Raw genomic sequence first — 23,910 nt, forward strand, 5'->3', positions numbered from 1 at the left:
AAAAAAAAAAAAGGAAAAAAACACATCTTGAATAGTTACGGCTTACTAACCACGTGTGCTTATTCTCAGCGTAAATCAGTGGTAACAAATTTCAAGGATGAGATTTAAAAAGCTCTCAACTACACATGGGAGGAGGAGGATGCAGATAGGAGCAGTGAATTGAAAACAGAGACATCCCTGAGCATGCAGTTTACAACAGCTTGCCTTTATTATTGGTGACTTCTGTCATCCAGCATGCCTCCTTCTGAGAACAATTTTTCATGTGCATACACTGAAACAGATGTCCTAAGTGACATCATGTCAGCTTTTTCCCAGAATCCATCGAGCGATGCCGCTTGTCCAATTTCCTCATTAGAGCTCTGTCTTGCTGGGCATTATCCGGTTGTCACCAAGATCAACAAGTCTGGTTTTTCACTGGATGTCTGTAATGAGTTCAACACTTTCCTTTCCTAGTTTGCCACCTTCAGACTCAGCTGTGTGTTGTCAGATTACTGAAAATTTAAAATGCTGTTGTGACAACATTTCGTGTGACTTTGTGGTTATCGCTTTGGTGGGCTACTTCAGTCTTACCAGCACTTGGAAGTAGGTGAATATTTAAAAATGCATTCAGTAAAAGATACACTAGATATATTTCAAGTACACAGAGGTATCTGGGAGAGAGGTCAGGTCCTTAACATCAGTTCTGTTAGAGTGATTGGAAAAAAATAAGTATTTTTCCTCTTGCTTCATTCTGAGTTCTTGCTTCTTTGAGCTCATTACACTTTTTATTTTTGTGAGGATAACCCTGGCCTTTGCAGGTCAGGGCCAGAAACTTCATTCTGAGACACAGTTTGCAAATTTCAAATCACCATCTGCTCTGTTTAGGCTTTTACCGACAAATTGGTATTTTGAGATTTTTAGTCTGTGTCAGATACACTACTGGTTATGCCACTGGAAAGACACGGAAAGTAAGTGGTGGAGGTGACCTGAAGAAATATGCAGGAGAGAAGCTTGTCGTGGTTATCTTAGCAAGGACTTGGAAAGCATGGTAGGAGTTTTGTCTCACCTTATTTTTTTGAGGTCTGAGATGCTGTGTGTTCCCAGTATAAGAATTGGCATGGACAGGAACTTTTTAAAGAAAAGATCTGGTTTTCTCCTCAAGTGGAATAAGATGGGAGATTTTTCTTGTCGGGGATATTTTTAGTTTTCTAAGGACTGACTGAAAAATGTCTGTCAGTACCTTCAATGAAATGTGGGACTTCGCAATTACAATTATCTGCTTTACTTTCATATTTTTTTTTGTCCCAACGTCACATGGCAAAGAACTAGAAAATGTTTCACTGCCACATATTTTAGCTGCCAAAGAGAACATTTTGATTTTGAGTTACATAAAGTAAAAGTGAGTCTTTGAATGAAAAGTTCCCTGAGTGAAAGAGGACACTAGAAATTTATTTTCCATCAGCTCTAAATTTTATTGAGATTTGAATAAAAATTGCCTGCCCTCTCAATTTACCACCATTTTCCTGCTTGGCATTCATGATCGCCTACTTGTTCTTTGGGAGGCCCAGGGTGAGGTGAGAAGAAGAGATCTGGCAGCGGGGTGGGGGGAAAGCCACCAAAAATTCCTCCCATACATCTTCCATTGCATTTGTTAAAATGAGTGTTTGTTGGAGAGAGGGAGATTGGTACAAATCAAGGTTTAAGTAACACAGGAGAGTGACAAAAGTGAACCATCTTGGGAAATGACTTTGAATTTCCCGGTTTCTGTCAGGTTTGTCACAGCCTTACCGGTTGTGGGGTTGTTTGTGGGCGGGTGGAATTCTTGTGGCTCGTACACTAAAACTGGAACTGTTCAAAGTATCACATTTTCATCTTAGTACTTATCTCCCTGATCTTAGAGATGAAAACATACCCCATAGTGGGTGAGATGTAAAAGCCACATGTAGGTGATGATACGGATGGTTATTAAGGGAGTTGGTACAGTTAGCAACAGAGACATTGTATCTGGTTGCGCTTTTTTTTTTTCTTCTTCCCTTTTCCTTCTAATTGGCTACGAGTGGCTCTAGATTCCCAAGGAGGGGCTTTCTCCACTGCTTCATCATCACACTGCCACTGTATTTGTGGGGGTTTTGTTTCTTCTTTTCTTCCGAAATCATTTTCCTTTTGACAGAAGGTGGAATGATACATCTTTTGAGAACCCCTACACAAGTGTGGTTTACTCCTTGAGGGTTTCTCATAAGGATTAATATCTTCACAGGGCAAAATTGGCCCTTCTGGAAGACCTTCCAACTGTGCTTTTGGACAGGACACCTGCTTTGTTTTTTTCCAACGGAGCGAAAAATCTTTATCCACAAACATTAACTAGAACGTTTTCTTAGGTGTTTCGTTGTACTAACTGCTTGTGTCCCTTTTTCCCATAGACCCTGACTGGGCCAGCTTGAATCTGGGAGCCCTCATATGTATCGAATGCTCAGGTATCCACCGAAACCTTGGCACGCACCTCTCCCGGGTCCGCTCCCTTGACCTGGATGACTGGCCTATAGAGCTCATCAAGGTGATGTCTCATATCGGGAACGAGCTGGCAAACAGCGTCTGGGAAGAGAACAGCCAAGGCCATATGAAACCCTCGTCAGACTCCACAAGGTAGGATTTCCTGCTGCGTCGCACTGTGGCGTGCAGCGGGCAGGTACTGTGTGATACCAGCCGAGGCTGTAAGCTGTGACCACATAAATCCTCATTTTGGCATTGCAGTCAGAGGTGGTAGGGCGTTACGATGTTTTACAACATGGACTTTTAAAATTCTCCCTTGGAGTCAGCCTTGTAAAAATCATTACATACACATATATCTTCACTGTGTGCCCAGGAAGAACATGTGTCTGAGGCAGCAGGGGGTGTCAAAAGTTGAGTGACCCTGTTACTTTTTCACTGTTATGAAGGTTTCCTCAGCAGCTCTACAGATTTTTTTTGTTCAGTTGGCTAACCGACAAAGCAGTTTATGATTAACAATCTGCCTTCGGTAGTTCAGGCTCACCCAGGAATTTGTACCTGGCCGTCAGGTCTTTGGGTTGTCATCATGGATGTTGGAAGTTCTTCTTGCTGTGGACTTGCTTATTGTTTTTTAATGTAATATATGTGAAGGCATAAGTTGATGGGGGAGTATGTTTCCTATGAGAACAGTGTTTTACCTACCAGTCCTAGCTCAGCACAGTGAAAACCTTTCTGCGATGCGATGTTCCACCAAATCTGAAGGGTTTTTTGTGCTTCATTGATCTGATCAGTGTCAAAGGAGGCAAACGTTCTGAAAATACAAAATGTAAGTGCTAATAGTTGTAACTGTGGTATTGGCTTGGGGGAGGCAGAGCGACCTATGGCAGACAGAGTTTCAGCAGGGGCTTTCAGGCAGGAGAAAGGCCTTTGGGACCACCTTGCCCAGCTGGCCCAACCTTTGAAGTTCTCTTCAGAAGGGCGTTATAATTGTCTTAGGGCGAGCTCCAAGAGGGCAGCTTGCATCCCAGCACTGGTGAGTCCCCAGGTAGCAAACGGCACAGTGGAGTTGTAGTTCTCAGTGTTTGCCTCCTGCACATGAGAGAAATCAGAGAGAATTAGATTTCATTTGTGTGTATTTCTGGATCCCGCTTTTTCCAGTACCGGACCCAGTGAAATCATAACCTGCGAGCGTGTACCTGGGCCACCTCCTATGGTGTAGGGGTAGGTTTGTGCTGTTGCCTGTAATAAAGTCAACTGTTTCTTACTGCATTATTTCGTTAGCACTGAAAAATGAATTTGTGGTGCCACCTTTGGTTCATCTTCGAGAATGAAGCCAGTACATTAATCAGGCTACTTAGATGAATGACTATGCGTATAAAAACGTTCAGGGAGACCTACACCGAGATTTTGTTCATACATAAGCTCTATGTCTGCTGCATACGTGTGTATTATTAGACAGCTAATACAATGATTTTATCGGGTAGGTTGAAATCAACTTATTGCTGCCTTTCAGTCATTAGTATTACTTTAATCCAGGGATCTTGCATTGCTGCAACTAGCAAATACGTGTTGCTCCTTACTACTGAGGTGAGCTGGAGATGTACCTCGGTTCTAAAGACTTTTAAAAGGAAAAGGCTCAATTGGGTATTTTTTTTCAATACTATTTTAGTATACATATAATAAAGATATTATCATGAAAAATCTAAAATACACAGGACTGTGATGAAAACAGCCCCATCCATTTGAATTATATTATCCAGGTTTTTATGTTTGAAAGTGAATTTTACTTACAGAAAATCAAGTTATTTCTCTTTGTATTTCATCCTTGGAGCTTATTTTAGTTCTTCCTTGTTTCTGTACATCTTCATGCTTACATTCAGCTGTTAATGTTTGTCAGTGGCATAATTGCACTTTTTTTTTTTCCTGGACTCTTAACGTTTTTGAACAAAAGGTGTAAAGATCCATTTTATAAATATGCATTTCTATCAGTGTGCCCAAGTGCACACTTATGTGAGGGAAGAGCTGTTAGAAAAAATACAATTAACTTTATCTGAAAATGATCCCACATAGCAATTGTAACCTCGCTTTGCTGCTCCCGTTTTTTCCACTGTTTGAAGCAGGAACTGAAGTGATACTTTGGACATAAATACCTGAAAGGGCTGCTTTTTGAAAGTGTGTGCCTGCTTTCATACTTTGCTTTGGTCTCTACTAGCATCATAATCCTTCCATCCAAGAAGTGGCAAGAAAGTAAGTTGAAGTTTGTTAGATAGAAGGTATGCATTCCGTCTTCTCGCTGCGGTTCCCAGTTTTGCCTGAGGAATCCTCTCAGAAGAAGCTACAGTGGATATGAAGTGGGGTCAAACAAACCACAGTTTTATATTGTTGAGGGATGGAAGGAGGAAGAGGCAAGAAAGGAAGCAAGTAGAAGGGTGATGAGGGAGCTGAGGTTTGGAGTTCTGGTGGAGGAGGGATGCAGGGAATCCAAGGATATTTGGAGATGAGGGAGGAAAGAGTCATTCAGCAAAACAACTTCTGAATGGGAAGAGAGCTGATAGCTGGTGTTGAGGGGCTGTTTCAGCCCATGCTGGTGGGCTCTGGGATCAGCTGGAGGCTGAGAGCCGCTATATGCAGAGGTTCACGCACTCAACATGCTCCTGCTTTAATGAGTTCTCACCAAAACCTGAGAGGGAAGTACTCCCATGTTTTCCTCCAGGTTTCCTGAACTTGTTCTTCTCCCTGTTCCCTTCTGCAGCCCCACTCACTACATCTGTCCTGCGTAGCGCTCCTGTTTTCAGTTCCGCTACCTGCACTCTCTAATCCACCCCCCTTGGCTGAGACCTGCGAGCAAAGCATTGGAAACACAGGTTCCCCGAACTGACTCGCAGGCTTAGCACAAAGCGTCAGTACAAGACCTTAGACAAATACAACCTTCTCGCCTGTTTCTTTGATAGACCCATCTCATAAATCTTCTGTCTCCACTGTGGCCCCTCCCCAAGCACAAGAAGTTGTCAACACCATGATGGACCCTCAGTTAATAGACATTTGTAGAGGGGATCAGACATCACGTGGGTTTCACCGTTTCATGGTGTGGCTTTCTCTTAGAGATGAAGCCCTCAGTGGAAACCCGCAGGCTTTCTAGGGAAAAAAAAAAGGATCATTGACTGGCTCTGCACATACCAAGTCTGGTGGGCTGGGAGGCTCGAGGAGCGTTCACGTGCCGGACTGAAAGGGTCTCGGAAGTCTTGACATGGCTTCAAAAGCAGTCCCTTCAGCTGGGGTTTCTGTTGAGTGGGGAGACCCAGGGAGACCCATGTTTTGCAGGAGGGATTGCCAAATGGCTGCTGTAGGCCACGGCATAATTAAGGAGTCTTACTCAGGAAAATGTCACCAATATTTATAAGAATAGAGCTTTTCCAGGCTGTGAGTACAGCTTGCATTTTTGATTTTGTATATTAAATATTGGAACCAATACCGAACTTGCACCACATCAAGCATAGCATACTGCTGTCCTTCCCTAGTCCTCTCGGGTTCTCTTAAAAACTCTTTCTCCAAGGAAGTCATGGGGAAAGATAAACCTGAAAACGTATTTTGAGGGTGAGAAAGGCTCTGAGATGGGAGGGTGTGAACTCAAAACCTGGGAGTTACGTAGCAAAAGGCATTACTCTGTTACTTTGGTCAAGGATATATTGCCCAGGTATGTCCTCTGATGCTAACACGTGCCATGTCTCATCAAGTCTAGAGGCTGCTTCTAAAATAAGCAGATCCTCAGGTCATTCGGTGCCTGTGGATCAAAGGCGACACCTTGGATGGCCTCTGGCGTTAAACCGGCAGGCAGCGCAGGTAATGGGAGCACCGGTTCAATGGGATCCCCAAGGAAGCAGCGTAGGGTAAAGCAGTCACACGAGGCAAAGTTCAGACTGAGGGTGTTGGCGTGATTACAGGGAGGAGAGAGGAATAAACACAAGCTCCCGGCGAGCACGAAAAATCGTCAAAGCGGCAGAAAACCCAAGCGCGGGCGAATACGTGAATGGGAAAGGGAAAGGGGACCAGCTGGCCTGTGAGCGGTGGTGTCCGTGGGTCCCTGATTAGGTCAGCTTTGGAAGGCTGGTAATTGGTTCCAGCAATTACCAGCAGCCCTGAGAACCGCCGCTCAAACTTCGGGAGCCCTGTGACAAATTGAAGCTGACTGCTGGTGAAGGAGTATCGACTTCCCATTTCTAAACAGGGGGATCATTAGTCAAGAAAAGCATCTTTTAATTACTCGCAGGAAGAAAAAAAAAACGGGAGAGAAAAGGAAAAAGATCTTTCAGTATGGATCCTGCAACAACTGCCAGGTTTTTTTTCCAAGTGTATTCAATATTAAATTTATTGTCTTGGAAGGGAGAGGGTGAGCAGGGAGAGTTTGCCTGCGGTCCCTCCTTCAGTAATGTGGGTTTAATTTGGAGTGAGAAGTCAAATTAGAGTAAATCAATGTTGCGACAATTAACTGGGTCTGGGGATGAGATCAGGATTTTCCCCTCTAATTGCTATTGATACTATTTAAGCACACTCTTAAAACATTGATTTGGAGTGGTGCAACACAGCAGTAGCCCGGTGGGGCAGGGGCAGGACTGCTTATGGAGGAATGTCGGAGATGTGGTGATGCCAGCTTGGGGAGTCTGCGCCGTGTTTCGCCTGGGCCTTTTGCACTGGTACGTAGATCTCCGACCAGATACTTGGCTTGTTTTTGGACACACCTCACATTTTGCTCTCTCCACGTACTATTTTTGTCTGTGTGCCTTCTGGTTTGCAGACTTGCTTGCTGCCATTGACTTCCTCAGATGTTATTGGCCTTTTCCAAATGAGGCTAGCTGCCACCCACCATCCCTCTGCCCTCGCCAGGAGGTGATTATCTGCCCCCTGGCCCTCACCCTTTTTCTCTGAGCTCCCAAGGTCTCCATTTCCATCTCTCTGGGAGTGCTGGGATGGATGTGCCAGCAAGGAATCCACCTCCATCGACTGGAAGCTGCTGGGCAAGAGGAGGTTGGGGGCAGCTTGATATCTAGGCACCACCCCAGCCTCGCTTTTTGTTCTCCTACTCAAGTGATGCTCAATATTTACATTAGCTATATGCAGACCTTAAAGGGCTCCACCTATTTTGGCGCCTTTTTGAGAAGATTCATAAATAGGAAGAACCTCCAAGTCTGTTAAAAAGCTATTTTTAAAGCGAGGGACGTGTGGTTAGTAGAAGCTCCGGCGCAGTTTTAAGGTCTGCGGAGGCAGCCCCAGGCAGCAGCTCTTTAAAAGGAGGTTGGAGCGTCTGCGGCAGTTTTTGCTCAGGTAGTCTGTTTGCATAGCAGTCACCCTGTTTATTCTGGTTACCAAAGGTTATAAGAAAATAGAGAGGTTCTTACCGCTGTCTGAGAAGTCTGGAGTTAGGAGCCGGCAGTGTTGGGAATTGACTTTCACCTTACAGCGTAAGATCCAGTTTGATCCCTCGCTCACTAATGAACTGAATTTAATGGTGTCAGAAAAAACATTATGCAGCTCGACTATATTTAGCAGACTTTTACAAGCCTCAGCTGAAGGCTGGCTTGCCGTTTCGAGGCGAGCATCCGCTGTGCTGAGCATGCATGGGGTTTTCAGGGATAACTGGGCAGTGCCTTCTATGAAGAATATGAAACCATGCCTTCTCTTTATTTTTTTGTGTAAAAATAATTATTCCTACATTATGGACAGCTGAGATAAAGGGCAAGCCCAGGGAAATGGAGTAGGTACGATCCCGGTATCATGTCCTGGATCTTGTAAGGATGCTCCATTTCATCTCTCTCTCATTTCCCCTTCCTTTTGGCCATCAGACTGCGGTTATAGTCCTGTTGGTCTCCGATTCCTGGCATAAGGCCGCAGCGTTACAAATGGGGCCTGGGGGAACACCGGTACCTCTCTATCCGCAGTTGTCAGGTCTGGTTTCTTAGCGGTTCTTGGCCTGATGAGGTCAGTGTTTTGTGCCTTTTGAATGCTCCTCCATGCTTGACACCTTTCCCATTGCAGGGGTGGGGGAAGGGTGTTTTTAAAATTTAAAAAAAAAAAAAAAAGAAGATTTTATTGTGAAGGGCTGACCAGAACCCATCTGCAGTTGGGTGGCATCTGCTCCCCACATGTCACTTCCCTCATTAACAAGCAATTGAATTAATTAAATGCTACTCAGAACACGCATAACAAGCTACCGGCAGTGTCCAAATTAGCACTGATAATCAAGGATGATTTCCTTTATTATCCTGCTAAGTGGTGTGCAGGCTCTGATCTCCCTGTCTGCCCTCATCTATTTACATACCCCCAGCTTCTGCCTTTAGAAGCTGAGGTTATCTTACCTAGTTAATTTGCCACGATCACCAAGCATGGCGGATTGATATTCCTGCCTCTGCTGAAGCAAACCCCCCCCTTTCTCCCCCTTTCCTTCCTCCCCAAGCCTGGTCCTTTGTATCTCAAGCTCACTGATAAATTAAAAGCCACCCCTGTGGTCTCTCAAGTGAGTAATAGAGGCAGAAATTTCATTTTGCAACTGGCTGATTTAATGATCCAAAGGGTAATTAATGGCCTGATTATCTTAATGTTAAATATGTCCGGCAGCAATTACTGTGACCTCCCGCTTGTCAAGGTCCAGGCTATGCTCTTCTTTCAATTAAGTTCTCTGGGGCTTAATGGTATGAATAAACTCCTCTGATTCTATCATTCCGGACTCTGAGATTTAAGCGAGCTAGGGGCTCGTTTGGAGTTTTAATCAGCCCGTCTTCTACTTGAGCGATCAGAGTTAACAATTATAACAAGGACAGTTTAACTTTCTTTCTCTCTCCCCCCACCAGTCTCTCCCTATATAAATTATCATGTGAATGCTGCTGTTTTTCCATTTGACAGGCTTAATTAATTGGCAGGAGCGCCCGAAAATGACAGTGCCACTAATTGCAACTCCAAGTCCATTTCTGTCATTGCAGCACGCTTGTCAGCGGGCATGCCCCGCTCCTCGCCGCGGCCGGAGTTTGTTGACGTTTTCCATTTCGGTTTTCACATCTCGTCGGGGAACGTGATGGGATGTGATAGCCCAAGATGTGCCTTTGGGTTTTCCAGGCACGCAGTTTGTGTGCAAGAATGACATTCGCTGCCAATAAAGTTTAGGCAGCTGGGCTTCTGCCGACCCAACAGCTGCTAGGGGACTTAAGATTTGACTTAAGATATTTCAGCAAGTCCTGTGAACGGGGGAGACTTTGGGAAGGAATTCATGAAAAGGGGGTGAAAAAAATAATAACCCACTGGCAAACGCTGAGTCGTAACTCACTCCTGGTCTTTCTGGTGGCTGAACTACAATGAACAGCGCATCTCCCAGTGAGCTGGAGTTGTATTAGCTCTGTTTTGGACAGCAGATATTTCATAAAGATAATGAGGAAAATGTATAAGTTATTAGTTACGAGAGTATTGCGTTTTCAGACGCATGCATAAATAAAAAAGGCTGATTCATTGCTGCCAGTAAACCAAAACCTTTCCTTGCATGGCTCTAGAAGTGAACTGATTCTGACATGCTAGATTGCATGCTTTCAGATTAGAGTAATTGTAATTGTTTTAAAATTAAATTTAAAAAAAAAATAAAATTTGTCACTTACCAGTAGCTTCCAGGAAATGCATCTAATAAGAATAACTAAGTGAGGCAAATGAAATGTCAGCTTGGGTGTGGGCTGGTCGGATTTCACCATTTGGAGGCCTCAGAAGCTCAAATGAAATACTCCAAAGCCGAAGGTTAGTAGTAGTACGACGTATTTTATTGTCATTGTAGCTGCGTGGCAGACCTTGTCATCCAGGAGCTGATCCAGTAAAACGCTGGTGCGTGTATAGCGGTGTGGGAGATGCCTGGATGATGAAAAATAAAACAACAACAACAGAAAAAAACACCTCGACCCTGGTTGTCCAAGTTAATGAGCGCTTTAGGTAAAATGCTCCCTGGTTCAGTTGCACGTTTCTTATGTGCAAATCTCTCTTTGATAAAAACTCAAACACTTGGTAAACAGGAGGTTAGTTTGCCGTTATTATTGTAAATACTATTCTCCTCATTGCCTGTGAAAGAGAAACCTGCAGAGGAAGTATTCCTCCTGCAATGCATTAGACTGTTGGTTAAAAAGCAAAGATGTCAAAGCCTCAGTAACAATCTTCTTTTAATCTAAATAGTGTAACTACTACTTTTACTAAGAGTGGAGCCCTCAACATCAGGATATAGACCGGTTGGAGTGAGTCTAGAGGAGGCCACGAAGATGCTCCGAGGGCTGGAGCCCCTCTGCTATGGGGACAGGCTGAGAGAGGTGGGGTTTTCAGCCTGGAGAAGAGAAGGCTCCGGGGAGACCTTATAGCCCCTTCCAGTGCCTGAAGGGGCTACAAGGAAGCTGGGGGGGACTTTTTACAAGGGCCTGTAGTGACAGGACAAGGGGGAATGGGTTTAAATTGAAAGTGGGGAGGTTTAGATTGGATATCAGGAAGAAGTTCTTCCTGGAGAGGGTGGTGAGGCACTGGCACAGGTTGCCCAGAGAAGCTGTGGATGCCCCATCCCTGGAAGTGTCCAAGGCCAGGCTGGATGAGGCTTGGAGCAACCTGGTCTAGTGGAGGGTGTCCCTGCCCATGGCAGGGGGGTTGGAACTGGATGGGCTTTAAGGTCCCTTCTAACCCTAACCATTCTATGATTCTATGAAATTATTTACTTCTGTTAAATGCTCTGAATTTTTGATTTGTATGTGTATATGGACTTGACACAGTTAGTGCTGTCCGCCTTCATACCTCACCTGGTACGTGTACACGCTGTACGGGTGCTGTGATGTATGCTACAGACCCATATGGCCCCTATTCAGCAGAGATTTCTAATTACACTGCTTTAATAGTATATCCCTTACCTCTTGCTTACCAACTGCCTTCTAGAGAGTTTCCCCAAGTATAGCCTGCAGTTTTTGGAAAGAAGAGCCAAAGAAATCCTACATGCTTTTGTCTTCTCATTTTTTCTGATGTCTCTCATGTGTTAGACTATCCATACATCCATTTGCTGTTTGTCCTTTGAAAAACGTTTTTGGAGAGGGGAGAAGAAAGCAATGTGTTTCAGCCTTGTTTCAGTACCTGGTAGCTAAGATAGCTCCTCGCTAAGAAACTAAAGTCCTTCCTTAAACCCCGATTTTGTGGGTATGGTGACAATGCAAAAATGACGCTCAGAGGAGAGGGGCAGAGACAATGGTCAGGCTTTGAACACTGGACTGAAGATAAAAAGAAGGGAAGGGCCTTCAAGGGGCCTTGAAAGAGAAGACAAGTAGCTTTGCTTTCATAAAGTAGAGGAAGAGGAAAGCACCAATCCATATTTTAGCAGGTTTTTACCTTTTTCTTATAAACCCAGTGACATTTGCAGAGTTTTTTCCATAACGTGTCATCCCCAGGAATTGTGGAAAACACCTATCCCTTGGTTTTGAAGGTAGTTTTCAGCGGTAATGAAAAAAATTAGAAGCCACACGGGATACACCCAGAAGATTTGAGGAAAAACATCCTTGAGTGTATGAAGCTTTCAAATCAGAGCTGTTAGACAACATCTTGCCTCTTGAGGTTTCTGCAGTAGACAGGAGATAGAGACTGAAATGTTTTACCTTGGAGGTAGAGTCAACTCAAGGTACCTTTATTCTGCTGAGATTCTTGACAATTTTGGGGTCTGGTTTTGCATATATTGGGTTGCCGTGCTGAAAAGCTCCATGTAAAGCTGAAATTCCCTAAAAAGGAAGTTGATGAGCTGTTACACTTTGGGAAATGTAGGATTCGAGTTCAGGACTCAAGGAAGGAGGATTTCTTTCTGTTGTGTGAAGTGAAAGTGGGGAGAAATACTGGGAAAGCAGTATTCATAAATCAATAGTCAGCTGTCAGAAAAAGTAATTTTTTTGGTTTGCTGGAATAAGAACTAGTCGGTTGAGTGCCTCTTCTAAAGGTCTCAAAACAGTGTAGGCTCTTTGCTTAACTTAATTTTCGGTTTAGATATGGACTGGTTATTTTTTGGTGTGTATTCATTCTCTCAAACACCTAGCGAGCATCTCAGATTTGAAGACCAAAGTGTCTTCACTGTGGCTTCACATTTGCAATAAAAATTGCTGCCTTGCCGAGCTTGGAATTGGCTGTGTGACTGGAGATTGAAACTGAGCTCATTGTGAGGTGTTATTTACAGTGTCTACAATGAAACACCTGAATTAGGAGCACAGCGTAGTGCAGCTTTGTGGTCTGAACTCTGAGATGGGGCAAGTGTATGGTAGAGGAGTATTAAAAAAAAAAAAAACTTGATTATGCTCACGTGCTCCTCGTTTTCAGGGATTAGCATCTATCAAATCAGATGTGTTTTTCCTGGAAGCCCATGAGATACTTCTGTGACCCCAGGAGCAATTCACAGAAATGACTGAACTTGGCAACAGAAGATTTGCAGGGAGTACTTTTATGTGGCTAGGCTTACCTGAACCCAGTTCTTATCATTCACTCTGAAATTCAGTACCATGCTACTCAGTTTATGTGTGTACACACACATCTGCTTCTCTGCAACTCCTAAGGAATAAATACAGAGCATTTCCTCTTAAATATAGTAAGCTAAAAGCAACTGAAAAATGGCATTTACTGCGTAAAGCATTGGGCAGCTTTACCAAAGCCAACTTTGCCCTCACTCTCTTTAATAGTAGCTATTCTATCAGTTATTTCTGAAAGGAAAAGCATTTAACACTTGTGTTGCTTTCGAAATTCAGACTTGTGTGAGACTAAAACTTGTAGTAATAAAAAGAGGGGAAAAAAAGGCAAGTGAGGAAAAAAATGCCAAATGCCAAGCATCAGCTGTTAGAAGGAACCTCGGGTCAGATCCAAAGGCTCATCTATAAGATGCGTTTAACTTCGGAAAGTCCGGCAAGTCGAGCGCTCGCTGCTGCTGAGGAGCTTGACAGAGCTCTTTCGCTGCCTTGAGAAATACCCAGCATATTAAAAAATATATGTATTTTGTTAGAAAGAGATATTATGTAAAAAATTCTCTTTTGATTTGAAGCTTTTTGGTGCACCTCGTGTTTAACCTGTTCCTTTCATTTCTCCTGCCCTAAGGTCATGGCTGCCTTCCCTGGGTGTCAGCTCTCACCAAAAATGAAGTTATTTAGTTAAACATAAAAGTCAAATTGGTTGCTATACATGGCTTAAGAGCTCTTACTCTAAAGCCAGTTTACTCCTAGTTTGTGCTGCTGAAGCTTAATTATATAAATGATTTTTTAAGTTCCTACACGTGTTTTCTGCTGTTAAGTCATATATAAACCAGTTGTGGTTAAACATGAGGACAGGTTGTCACTCGTTAGGTAGAGAGCCTGGGGAGGTGGTCCTCACATTACCTTTTTCCGGGCTTACCTCAGCTGGGATGTTAAGGGAAGTTGTGGTTCATGGGCAACAAGCTTTCGGCAGCGGCCACTAGTGATGGTGGTAGTTGCGTGCCTTCATCCTCCCGTGTTGTTTTTGACTGTTTCAGCCTTTGGAGGTTGTTTGGATGGCAGATGGCTTTGTTTGAGCTTGCGGTACAGCGGAGAAAAGAGCATGCCTAAAACCAGCGGTGGTGATGCTTAACTGTACTTTAAAAAAAGGCAGTGCCTTGCCGTGTTACTGGTGGCTTTGCTGGCCGGTGACACTAGGCACAGAAGCAGCAGCATGCCTTTGCTTTGGTCGTGGCTACAGAACCTGCAGGGCTCCATAACAGTAACTGTGACCAACTTTCTCTCTTTTGTGATTTTTTTCCTTTTTTTTCCTTTGTTTAAGACTGAGCTTTGTTTCTGGCTCTGCAGGAAGCTGGTAGCCTATGGCAAGGGACTGGGGAGATAAGACTTCAGTAGGATAACTAAATGAAAAGGGCAGCAGTGAAAAGATGGTGCTGGCTTTTGACTGGACTGAAACTTGATATACACATCAGCCCAAATGCAGTTTCCCCACGGCTCTCAAATATTACCCGTTTGTCAGAGGCAATGCGCTTACTGCTGGATTTTCAGATGTGCAGGCGCTGGTGGGGGAGCCAGCAGCGAACCCCTGAAAGAGAAGAGTGACCGGAAGAAATAAGACCACCGTCACTCCAGCTTTAAAGTAATTAAATAGCAGGCTAAAATGTGTTGAGGTGAACCCAGGTGACCAATCAGAGCCTTTGGAGGGTAGGAATTAGAGTGAAATGAAATGCCTTACTGTGCCTATTAACTAGATTGTGCAGACAGTGCAAAGTCCTGTCGCTGAGGCATTTTTTGTGTGAGTCTGCAGAGACATACGGTAGTGAGAAGAAGCCATCTCTTCGTAATTGGTAAGCCTCAAAAGGTACGGATGGGATATGCTTCAAAAAGTCTTCGTGCTGAACAGATGAGTGTGTCATGGCCTAGAAATCTCCCAGCTAACTTTTCTTCTTTCCCCAAAGATTTACATTTTCCTGGTTTCATCCAGGTCAGAATTTCTACGTGATATTTCTGTTGTGTTTTCACTTCTCTACAGCACAAGCCAGACTTGGGAAACCGAGGTGCGTGCACAATTAAATCCCAACCTTAATTAACACTTCTAAGACTCCTCTGCAAGTGGAAAGGGTGGGATTGTGTCACAGCATACTAAAGCTGAAGGATATCTTCAGCCTTCAGCTTGAGATATATCCAGAAACTGGCTTTTTTCCTTTCTCATCCCAAGAAGCAAAAATTTGCAGGTCTAATCCTTTGCTAATTACGTGTGTGTGCTCCTTTCTGAGCCTTTCCAGACCAGGTCTGCTTTGGCCACTTGTGCAACTCCCGCAGCTCAGACCAGTCATAAACAGCTTGGATTGGCCTGGTGCATTAAGGCAAAAAAAAGGGGCAGGAGCGGAGCAACTACAGAAATTGAAGTTACTTGTTCGGACCTCCAGTCAAGGAGAAACTGGAGTTTTAATGATTTTAAAATACTATTGCAGTTGCGATTTTGAGTGGTCAGAACTGTGATGTTGGTTGGGGTGTGTATATATAAATATATACCTATGGGCAGCATCAGCAGGAGAGTATGGGTGCAGGTCAGTGCTTGCTTGTCCGGCACCCCTTGGGAGAAGGCAAGGACTTACTGGTGTGCCTGTGCTCTGCGCACGCTGCAAGTGATCCGCAACGCGTGCCGATAACCCACGGTCTCCGTGAAATGCCCAGCCCTCTGCCTGTGCAGCAGAGGTTTATGGCACGCAGTCTTTCCTTGCTGTTCAAACCGTCGGGTAGTTGGAGCCTAGAAAGGTTGAGCGCTGCTGCCTTAGATCAGTCTGGCTGGCAGTCGGTAAAAGAGGACAGGTTTCCCGACCGTGGAGAGACACAGAGCGTGATCTGCAACGTGCTGATGGGCTGTGATGGTCAGAAGAGCTGAGGATCAGGTCACTTCTGGAAATAACAGCCATCCCCTCCTGTGGTGTAATGTAAGTCTTATGTTGGATTGTCATTGGGTTGGACCTTTTCTTGTGCGCTTCCTTACTTAAATAGAAATCTGCGGGCACTAGCGTTTTGCAGGCAGGTTTTTCTTCGTGGAGCCAGGCTTTAAAATGCTGCTGAGTTTATATGTTAAAAGAACCACGTTAAAAAAAGACATGAAGGGGGGGAAAAAAGAACATCCCATAGCTCAAAATGTGAGTGGGGCAGGAGCTGTGCCGAGACAACCTGCTTTATACTTTCAGGAGTTCGCCAACCTCATTGCTTGGCTTATTGCTCTAGGGCAAGTTAATTAAAGCCATCGGAGAATTTAAAATTGGGGAAGGGGAACGTTTCTTAATTACGTTGTGGAATTTCTCTCTAATTCATGTCCTTCCGAAACTCAGTCTTTGTGAAGGCCCTTGCCCGTGGCACACCATGCAGATCCGCCCCGGGACCGGTGTTTGGAGGGGAAGTGTGGAGATCCAGGCTAGATTTAGGGATGCGCAGAATGTGCAAATGAAACGCTCGGAAAAAAATGAGAGAAGAGTCTCCAGAAAGTGACTCTTCTGATGAAGTTTTGGGACTTGTGAAATTAATACATGTCCAAATCTAATGTTTCAGCTAGCGTTTGTTGTCACATTTGCATTTTTGTGGAGCCAGACAGCTTGTTGCCTACCAGTGTATGTGTTAAAACGTGGAATAAGAGCGAGAGGATGCCATGGTGTAAATTTTACTGTGAGGCTTCAGAGAGGATGTTTCAGTAGTGCAAGGAAAATACCCTTCAAAAAATGCCAAACCTGATACTGTATGAAGAGGCAAGTGCATGTGACATGCTGGGGGAAAGAGGTTTGGGTTGTATTCTTAGCAGTCAGGATGTGGCCAACCATCTCACTGCTGTAGTAAGACATACAGGAATCAAGCCAGTCTACAGGGAGGGCTTTCAGGATAAAGCAAAAACCAGTCTCGACAGCCCTAGAGTAATAAAATAATAAAAACAAGAAGATGGTTATATTATTTCTAACATTAGAGACAAATAACTTGGGCTGACAGAGCTTCTTGTTTTACAGAAAGGTGGATAATGCCCCAGAGCTGCAGCTGGCCGAGCAAGAACAGGACTGTGTGTTTCTGGGGAGGGAATGGGATGCCGTGCCTGGCTGCTCTGCAGGGAAACTGGTTGAGTCTCCAGTTAATCATGAGAATAATTTGTCAAGCAGTATTTAATGGACAGCTTATGAGTGTGTATGTGGGCAGGGCAGCTTGTAAATTTGAATGTGCCTATTTTCTCTGACAGCAATCAATAACTGTGCTGTTTATTAATGTACTTTGCGAGGTCTTCTCAGACTTTTTATGATCAGTCTGGGCTCTCTCAGATCAGTCGAAAAGAAATGACAAAGCAGAGCAGGACTTGTGTGTTTACAATCGATATCGTGCTTTTGTTTTTATGCAAATAGAGGAATCGGAATATGCTTTTCCTCGGGCCTGCTTGTACCACTCACTGCCGGGCAGCAGACTTGGTGAAGAGGGTCGAATGGCAAAGTCAGTGCCAAAATCTGCTTGGACTGGAGCAGCAGGAGTTGGTTTGGGTCACAGGCTGGTCTGGGTGCATGCAAACCAGATTCCTGTTGGAGAAACCCAACTGGAAGCTCCACGTGCACCCAGTGTGCCCCGGCCCTTACTTTGAGCATGAAGGTCCAACCACTGGAAGCTTTGAACCTCGTTTATAATTGGGACTGGGTGATTCAAAGGACGAGGCTCGATCAATTAAAGGTAATGCCCCTGGATCATTAATATATAAGGTCCTTGGCAGCAGCTGCTCCACCCTACATGTCTGTTCCTACTGCACCTCCGTATTTGCTGGTGTAGGCAGAGCCTGAGTTTTCCACGGAAAGTCATAGATTGAATTATGCTGCCTGGCCCAAACCCAGCAATCATCTCTCATTTGAAGTGCTTGCTTCCAGGTTTGCTCGGGGTTTGCAGTATAATTTGGGGGCCTTTTGCTAATGTCCAATTCCAAGAGTATTTGATTCTGTGCTTTTACTGAAACCTCGGTAAGTGCAATTTCATCTGAGATGTGTATATTTACCAAACGTATGTTTATCAGTCAGAGTAAAATAACATACGAAATATCAAATACTTTACACATAGCCCTTTAGCTAGTAGTTCACGATTCAGGAAAACCAATGTCACAGCTTTAAAAAAAAATATATTTCCTGGAATATGCAGTTTTTATCCAAGAGTAGCAGTTTGCAAAGCATGTAAATAAAACTTGGATCATTTAAGGGGGGTGTGCATCTGAGGCATCAGTGAAAAATCTGAGCTTTCTTTAAGCCAGAGCTACCTCAGCAGTGAAAGTGGGATAAGGGTCAGTAATTCAGCTTGATACAGGGTTCAAGGTGGGTGTGTGTCGTGACCATTACTTGGCCAAAATGGAAAGGGAATTTTGGAGAAGAGTGAGAAGAAAGGTTTCAAGTCGTCCATGAGTATGTATCTTCAGGAGGAGGTTAATGAAACGCTAGTAATTGTGGAGGGGTGGAGGTGTTTGCAGACATTTGGAGGTGACACACTCCTTGGGAAAACAGGTTCTTGTAGTTCAAGAAAGTGCCCCTAGGAGCAGAAATTGAGAGGAAGGGTTGGGGCTGGTTACCTCGAGCTGTGCAGTCATCTCCCAGGGAAAAGCAATGAGTCCCACCGCTAGCAAACACGATGGGAACCAAGGGAAGGGACGGAATGATCTAGGTGCCCTTTACTTTCCAGAATGGCCGAATCTCTGATAAGGGCTCTCGCCGCATTCAGCAGCTATAGGAGATTTTTTTAAATACTTCTTTCTATTTCATGTTGAGTCCACCACCATGCCAGAAGACTACAGAAATCAGCTGAAATCAAGATCTAATTCCAGTGCTCTTTCCTCCTGTGTCCCCTGCTCCCTTCTTGCATCCGCTGGATGTCCATTTCTGTAAGTTTTCCCTTCAGAACAAACCTATCACTTTTCACCACAGGATATTTACAGCTTCAATCAGTGCCAAATTCAATTGGCTTCTGATCTCATCGCTGGAAGTTATAGATGCAGATATTATTTGCACTGCGGTTAATTATGGAGCAATCAAACTTTGGCTTTTCCACTGTAATTTCCTCTGCCAGCTAATTTAATTAATCACCCCCAGCTCAGCTCTTCCAGCTGCGACCGGCAGGGTCATTAATTAGACATGTGGTGGTAGCTCATAGACCAGTTCCTGTTAAGGGGCTGCTGCCCACTTGATCTCTAAGGGAGCGATAGCTTTTTCAAAGCATCCAGGCAGGATTTGAGGTAGCTACCAGGTTATTGTATTCCTCAGAAGCAGAAGCAATTCCCAAAAGATGGACTGCAAGGAAACAGTGGGGTTGCTGCCAGCGCTCAGATCACCAGGCGTGGTTTGGTGAGGTAGGACTGGGATCAGTTACCCCCAGAGATGCGCTTTAAGGTCTGACCTGGCAGTTCTCAGTGGTCCATCCTTTCTGTCCCGATCCAGGAGCTTAAAAAAAATTCTCAGAAAACTGATGGACCTCCTTCTTACTCTCACAGCTGCTTGGCTTTTGTCAGATGGAAAATACAAAATTTCCTAACACAGACAAGAAATTAAAACCTGTATTTTCATTGCCAGATCACATCAATAATAGGAACTTTCGGGTTTTTTCACTATAAAAGACATACAAAATCACCAGCTAGGTCTGTCGCATTGTTTGGATCTCAGAATAATAAGTGACTATTACTTTTTTGAGAGTGGAAGAACCTTTTACAGTAGACAAAATAGTTTGATTACATCCATCTTAAGAATCTCATCCTGAACATTATTAGCAAAAGGCATGGTAGCCCAGCCTAATAGCCCTGGAAAATCCAAGCATTTTGCAGGGAAGACCACAGATCCTTAGTCTTTTTGCTCTTGCATGGTCTCTCTTGATAGTAATAACTGAGCCTGCCATTGGGTTCTGCTCTGCATCTGAAATATCAGAGCAACCACCAAAGCCGTCGTGCTCTCAGCCTCCAGATACAGTGGTGAGCATCCTTCATGTTATTACCGGGATCTTTATCCTTCTTGGAGTGCCCACAAAGCCCCTGATGTTCCCATCCCACCACATAGTGGTTCTTGGAGTATGTAAGCTAGAAAGCTGAGAATCGCCAGGATAGCTGCAGCTCTTCGGCGGCTTTTACAACAACAGACTAGCTAGTTTTACTGCACTTCGATTTGGAACCTGTTGCAAAGCTGTCATTTCTAATCAATGTCTCAGTCTGCCAGCAGTAGATTGCTGATGGATTAGTTGGGGTCTCCCCCACTCCTTTTCAGAACAGACAAACTCCGCTCAAGACAACTGTTTTAATCATCTTGGGTCACAAAGCCTGCTCTCAGACTCTCCTGTCCAAAACATCCATCAGCCCCACTCGGCAATAGCAAACGGAAAATAAAAACTGGGTTCTCCTCATCGCATGGCTGTAACTCTGCCTTTTTAATAGCAAAACAGCGCTGCAGACTCAGGCAAGCTCCCTTTTCTGAAGGAGGAGAAGGTGCTGTTGATGCAGCCCTGCCTTCAAATGCATCATGGTCTTCACTGGTGGCTTTTTTTCTTCCTTCTATCTCTTGGAAGATTCGCGTAGTCTGAAGCGTTTTGGGAAGATGCTTTCAATAAAAAGTCCCTTCCTTGCTCACAGTCAGGGAGAGCTTTAGGGATTTTCACAAAGACATAGTTCAGCGACTGTTTCAGAGTGGAGGGGTCACATCTGCTTCTACCATCACAAGAAGATTGTTGACACGTTATTGCCATCGAAGTCCTGAATAAGAGAGATTTGTAATTGATGAGAACGCAGCCTGTCTCTTCAGAGAACCTCTGCACCCTGCTTTGGAGCAAAAGGTGGTACTTCTACTACACATCAGTGCATACAAACTTCAGCAGGTAACAGCCAGATGCTAGGAACGCTCCTTTTGGAAAACCTTGCTCAGCTTGAAGTCGATAGTCTCATAGCTGGATATGCTGCTGCCGGAAGGAGTGGGGCCTGTGGGGATCTTGTATCTTTACCTTAAAAAGTAAGGTAAAAAAGTAAGGCAAAGTAATCTACAGCCCCAGAGCAGAACTGCCATTGTTAACTAGAAGATAGCCACTATGATGACCTGAATGTGGAATGGTCCTCAGTTCCTCATTGAAGAAAAGCAGCATCTGAAATTCCTAAAATAACCATCAGTCTTCTATAAGCAAGCTGGAAAATTAGTTTGTTTTTGCTCTGCAAAAATTAGGATTGCACTTGGTCTTGATCGGCAGATTGCGATCACCCTGTGCTGCTTCACCTACTCATCTCACTTGGTTTTGTTTTATTTGAGCAATAAATATCTTAAATCTTCCTAGAGCTATTGCACGTCTTCTGTGGGGACTCATCACAGTCCTGCCAGGCATTCATCAAGGCTTCCAATGAACCACCGCATTAAGTATTCCTCTGCTCCTTATCAATCAAAACAGTTTACTTATAACTTTACTTTTTCCTCCTGAAGTAATCAAAATTTGATATTCCACAGATTGCAGAAAATTGTCACTGCTGTGTTCGGGGCTAATCCATCACATGAAACAGGCATAATTTGGGCATCAGAAGAGCATTAAATGTTTAAATAAGCAAGAGCCAGTCAATGAGAGAGTCCATTAACCGCTCCAGATGACAGGGCAGAAAAATGTTTGGATCACAGGTATGTTGGGAATTGCGGCGCAGACCTTACAGAGCAGTGGGGCATCTGCATTCTGCAACAGGCACAAGGTTTTCTGTGTTCATCATGATATTGCTCAAATATTCAAAAGAAATATATAAGCCAACAGAATGGCATGAGGGTTTTGGGTTTTTTTTTTTAGCTTTAGCTGCAGTTGAAGCTCATTCCAGTCTTTGTGAAAGATAGACCAGGAAATAGCTACTTTCTTGTAGCCTTGCTTTCTTCTGTACAGGCTACTAATTGCTTTCAGGAGTAGCTTGTCTATTAATGAGGAAGGGAGGAGTCATTTTTATCCTCTAGACTTGAGCAAAACATACTCATTTGCCATCTTCAGTTCTTGAAACAAGCGTTCTGAAAGGAAATGCGACGGGCAGGCCCCGTGTGATGAGACCGGCTGGTGTAGACGTGCGTAAGACGTTTCACTAGCTCTCGAGAAGTGCTGGGGTCTTGAGCCCACCTTCAACTACAAGAGGTGATGAGACTTCTCACAGTCACTCCTCAGCTGGAGGGTAGCTGCTGTTATTTCTCTACGAAACACCAATTCCAGTGGATTCGGGAGAAAATTTTCCACGGAGAGGCCGTGAATGTGGGATTCTGTGTGCCTTTAGTCTGTGGCAAGGACCTAATCCAACAGCCTCCTTGGTGGGGAAATGATGGTCTTCTGGTGAGCATTACGATCCCCTTGAGATTTGGCAAAGCATCAGCCAAGTAGATGTCGAGTCACGCTGGATCAAGGATATGATTTGTGGGTACTCGCAGCCCTCGGTCCTTCCATCCTCTCCTCTTTGAGTCAAGTTGTATTTTAAACTCATTTCTCCTTGTAGCAGTAATTACTGTGTACCATTTCCCTTTGCTCGGCGTTGTAAAGCAAGCTCTTCAAGGGGAATGAATACTGTGTGCAACCGATGGAGCTCTGCAGTGCCAGGGTATTGGGCACGTCTTCCCTTCAAAATAAAACCCGACCTATTGTAATTAGAGCGTAAGCCTCCTCGTAAAAGGGTGACTGGCAAGGGGAAATTATCAAGACTTGAGACAGTAATTATCAGCCACTGAAAATAGCAAATCAAGCGGTCCATGCCAATATCCCACAGGAAGGTGCCCCAGGAGCCGCGGAGAAGGGTTAGATTAGAGCCGCCTGGGCGCGAGCCCTCTGAGCCGCGGAAGGTGATGATTGTAGTTGTCAGTTTTCTGCTGTTATAAGCTCTCCTGCTATAAATACAGCCCAGCCACCCTCGTCTTAAAAGGATCCTTAAACCTTCTTTTTCTCCCCTTCCACCGCTTCAAAAACACAGCGGCTGACAGTCCAAATGTTTGAAATAATTGGATTCTGCATTCTAATTCATCTGTAAAGTATTCGTTGATTAAATTAGCCTAATAGATATTATTTCTTACATGACTGCATAATTTCATCCTGATTGGATCACTATGGCACTAACGAGTCCCCCCATTTACTATTGACTTGAGAATCACAGAAGGCTGGAGATAACTATCATCTTGTTTCCATTTTTTTTTTCTTTCCCAGGCTAAAAAGTTAAACTGATTTACCCTAAAAGGCCACACAGCCGATGCTCAGGTACAGTTGGATTTTAGCCTTCGAGACCAGTGTTAGAATGAAGAAAATATTGGTTTATATAATCTTGAGCCCTCTTTTATTTACTCAGTGGGCTGTTCTGAAGCAGAAAGATTAACTGACCATTTAAATTCCTTTGGGGAGAAAATGGAAATGTTTTTAAATAAAGTATATTTTATTATCTCGTCAAAACAGAAAGGCGCATTGCAAATGAACCTCATAAGGACTGCGCACGTTCAGGGGAATGAAAGTACTCCTTTAAAGATAATGTTTCAACAAAAGTGGTTTTGGCCTCTATTAGTAAGATTTTTCTTTGAGCAGTTTGAGTGTAACCAAGAGAAAGGAAGAGGAAAACTAAATGATGTTTTGTTTTCACACTAAATGAAGCTATTTCTTTCCCAAGTAAGAAGAAGCAACCTCGCAGTCTCGCTCCTCCGCCGTAAGGATGACGGGCTCGCGCCCCTCTAGCTTCTCTGCGGGCAACCAACCAACCCAACCCAAGCAGACCTCCTGCAGCAGCGGGTTGTTGTTGGGAAGGGGTTAACAGTACGATTGGCTTTCTCCCCTGTCCCAGTGGCTGGAAACAGCTGGTGGGTTTTGTATCGCGCCGGTGAACTGAGCAGTCAAAAGAAGTTTTTGGCAAACACTCGGCCTGCCCGGAACAAGAAGAGGTGGGTCAACTCAGGAAACCGTTTCCATGAGCAAACGGGGGAAACAATGACCG

The 23,910-nt window shown here is 44.2% G+C and overlaps 1 protein-coding gene across 1 annotated transcript in view; it reads left to right on the top strand.

Annotated features, from left to right (window-relative positions):
- The window catches only part of LOC104508236 (arf-GAP with GTPase, ANK repeat and PH domain-containing protein 1), a gene marked incomplete at its 5' end in the record, with an annotated part of 45,144 nt that overhangs the window by 6,360 nt on the left and 14,874 nt on the right, over positions 1-23,910 (top strand). Inside the window, one exon of the mRNA XM_010149791.1 lies at positions 2,400-2,622. Coding sequence (XP_010148093.1) covers positions 2,400-2,622 — 223 coding nt within the window. The remainder of the gene's footprint in view (positions 1-2,399; positions 2,623-23,910) is intronic.

The sequence above is a fragment of the Eurypyga helias genome, unplaced genomic scaffold (assembly GCF_000690775.1).
Source record: "Eurypyga helias isolate BGI_N326 unplaced genomic scaffold, ASM69077v1 scaffold15884, whole genome shotgun sequence".
Classification (NCBI taxonomy): domain Eukaryota; kingdom Metazoa; phylum Chordata; class Aves; order Eurypygiformes; family Eurypygidae; genus Eurypyga; species Eurypyga helias.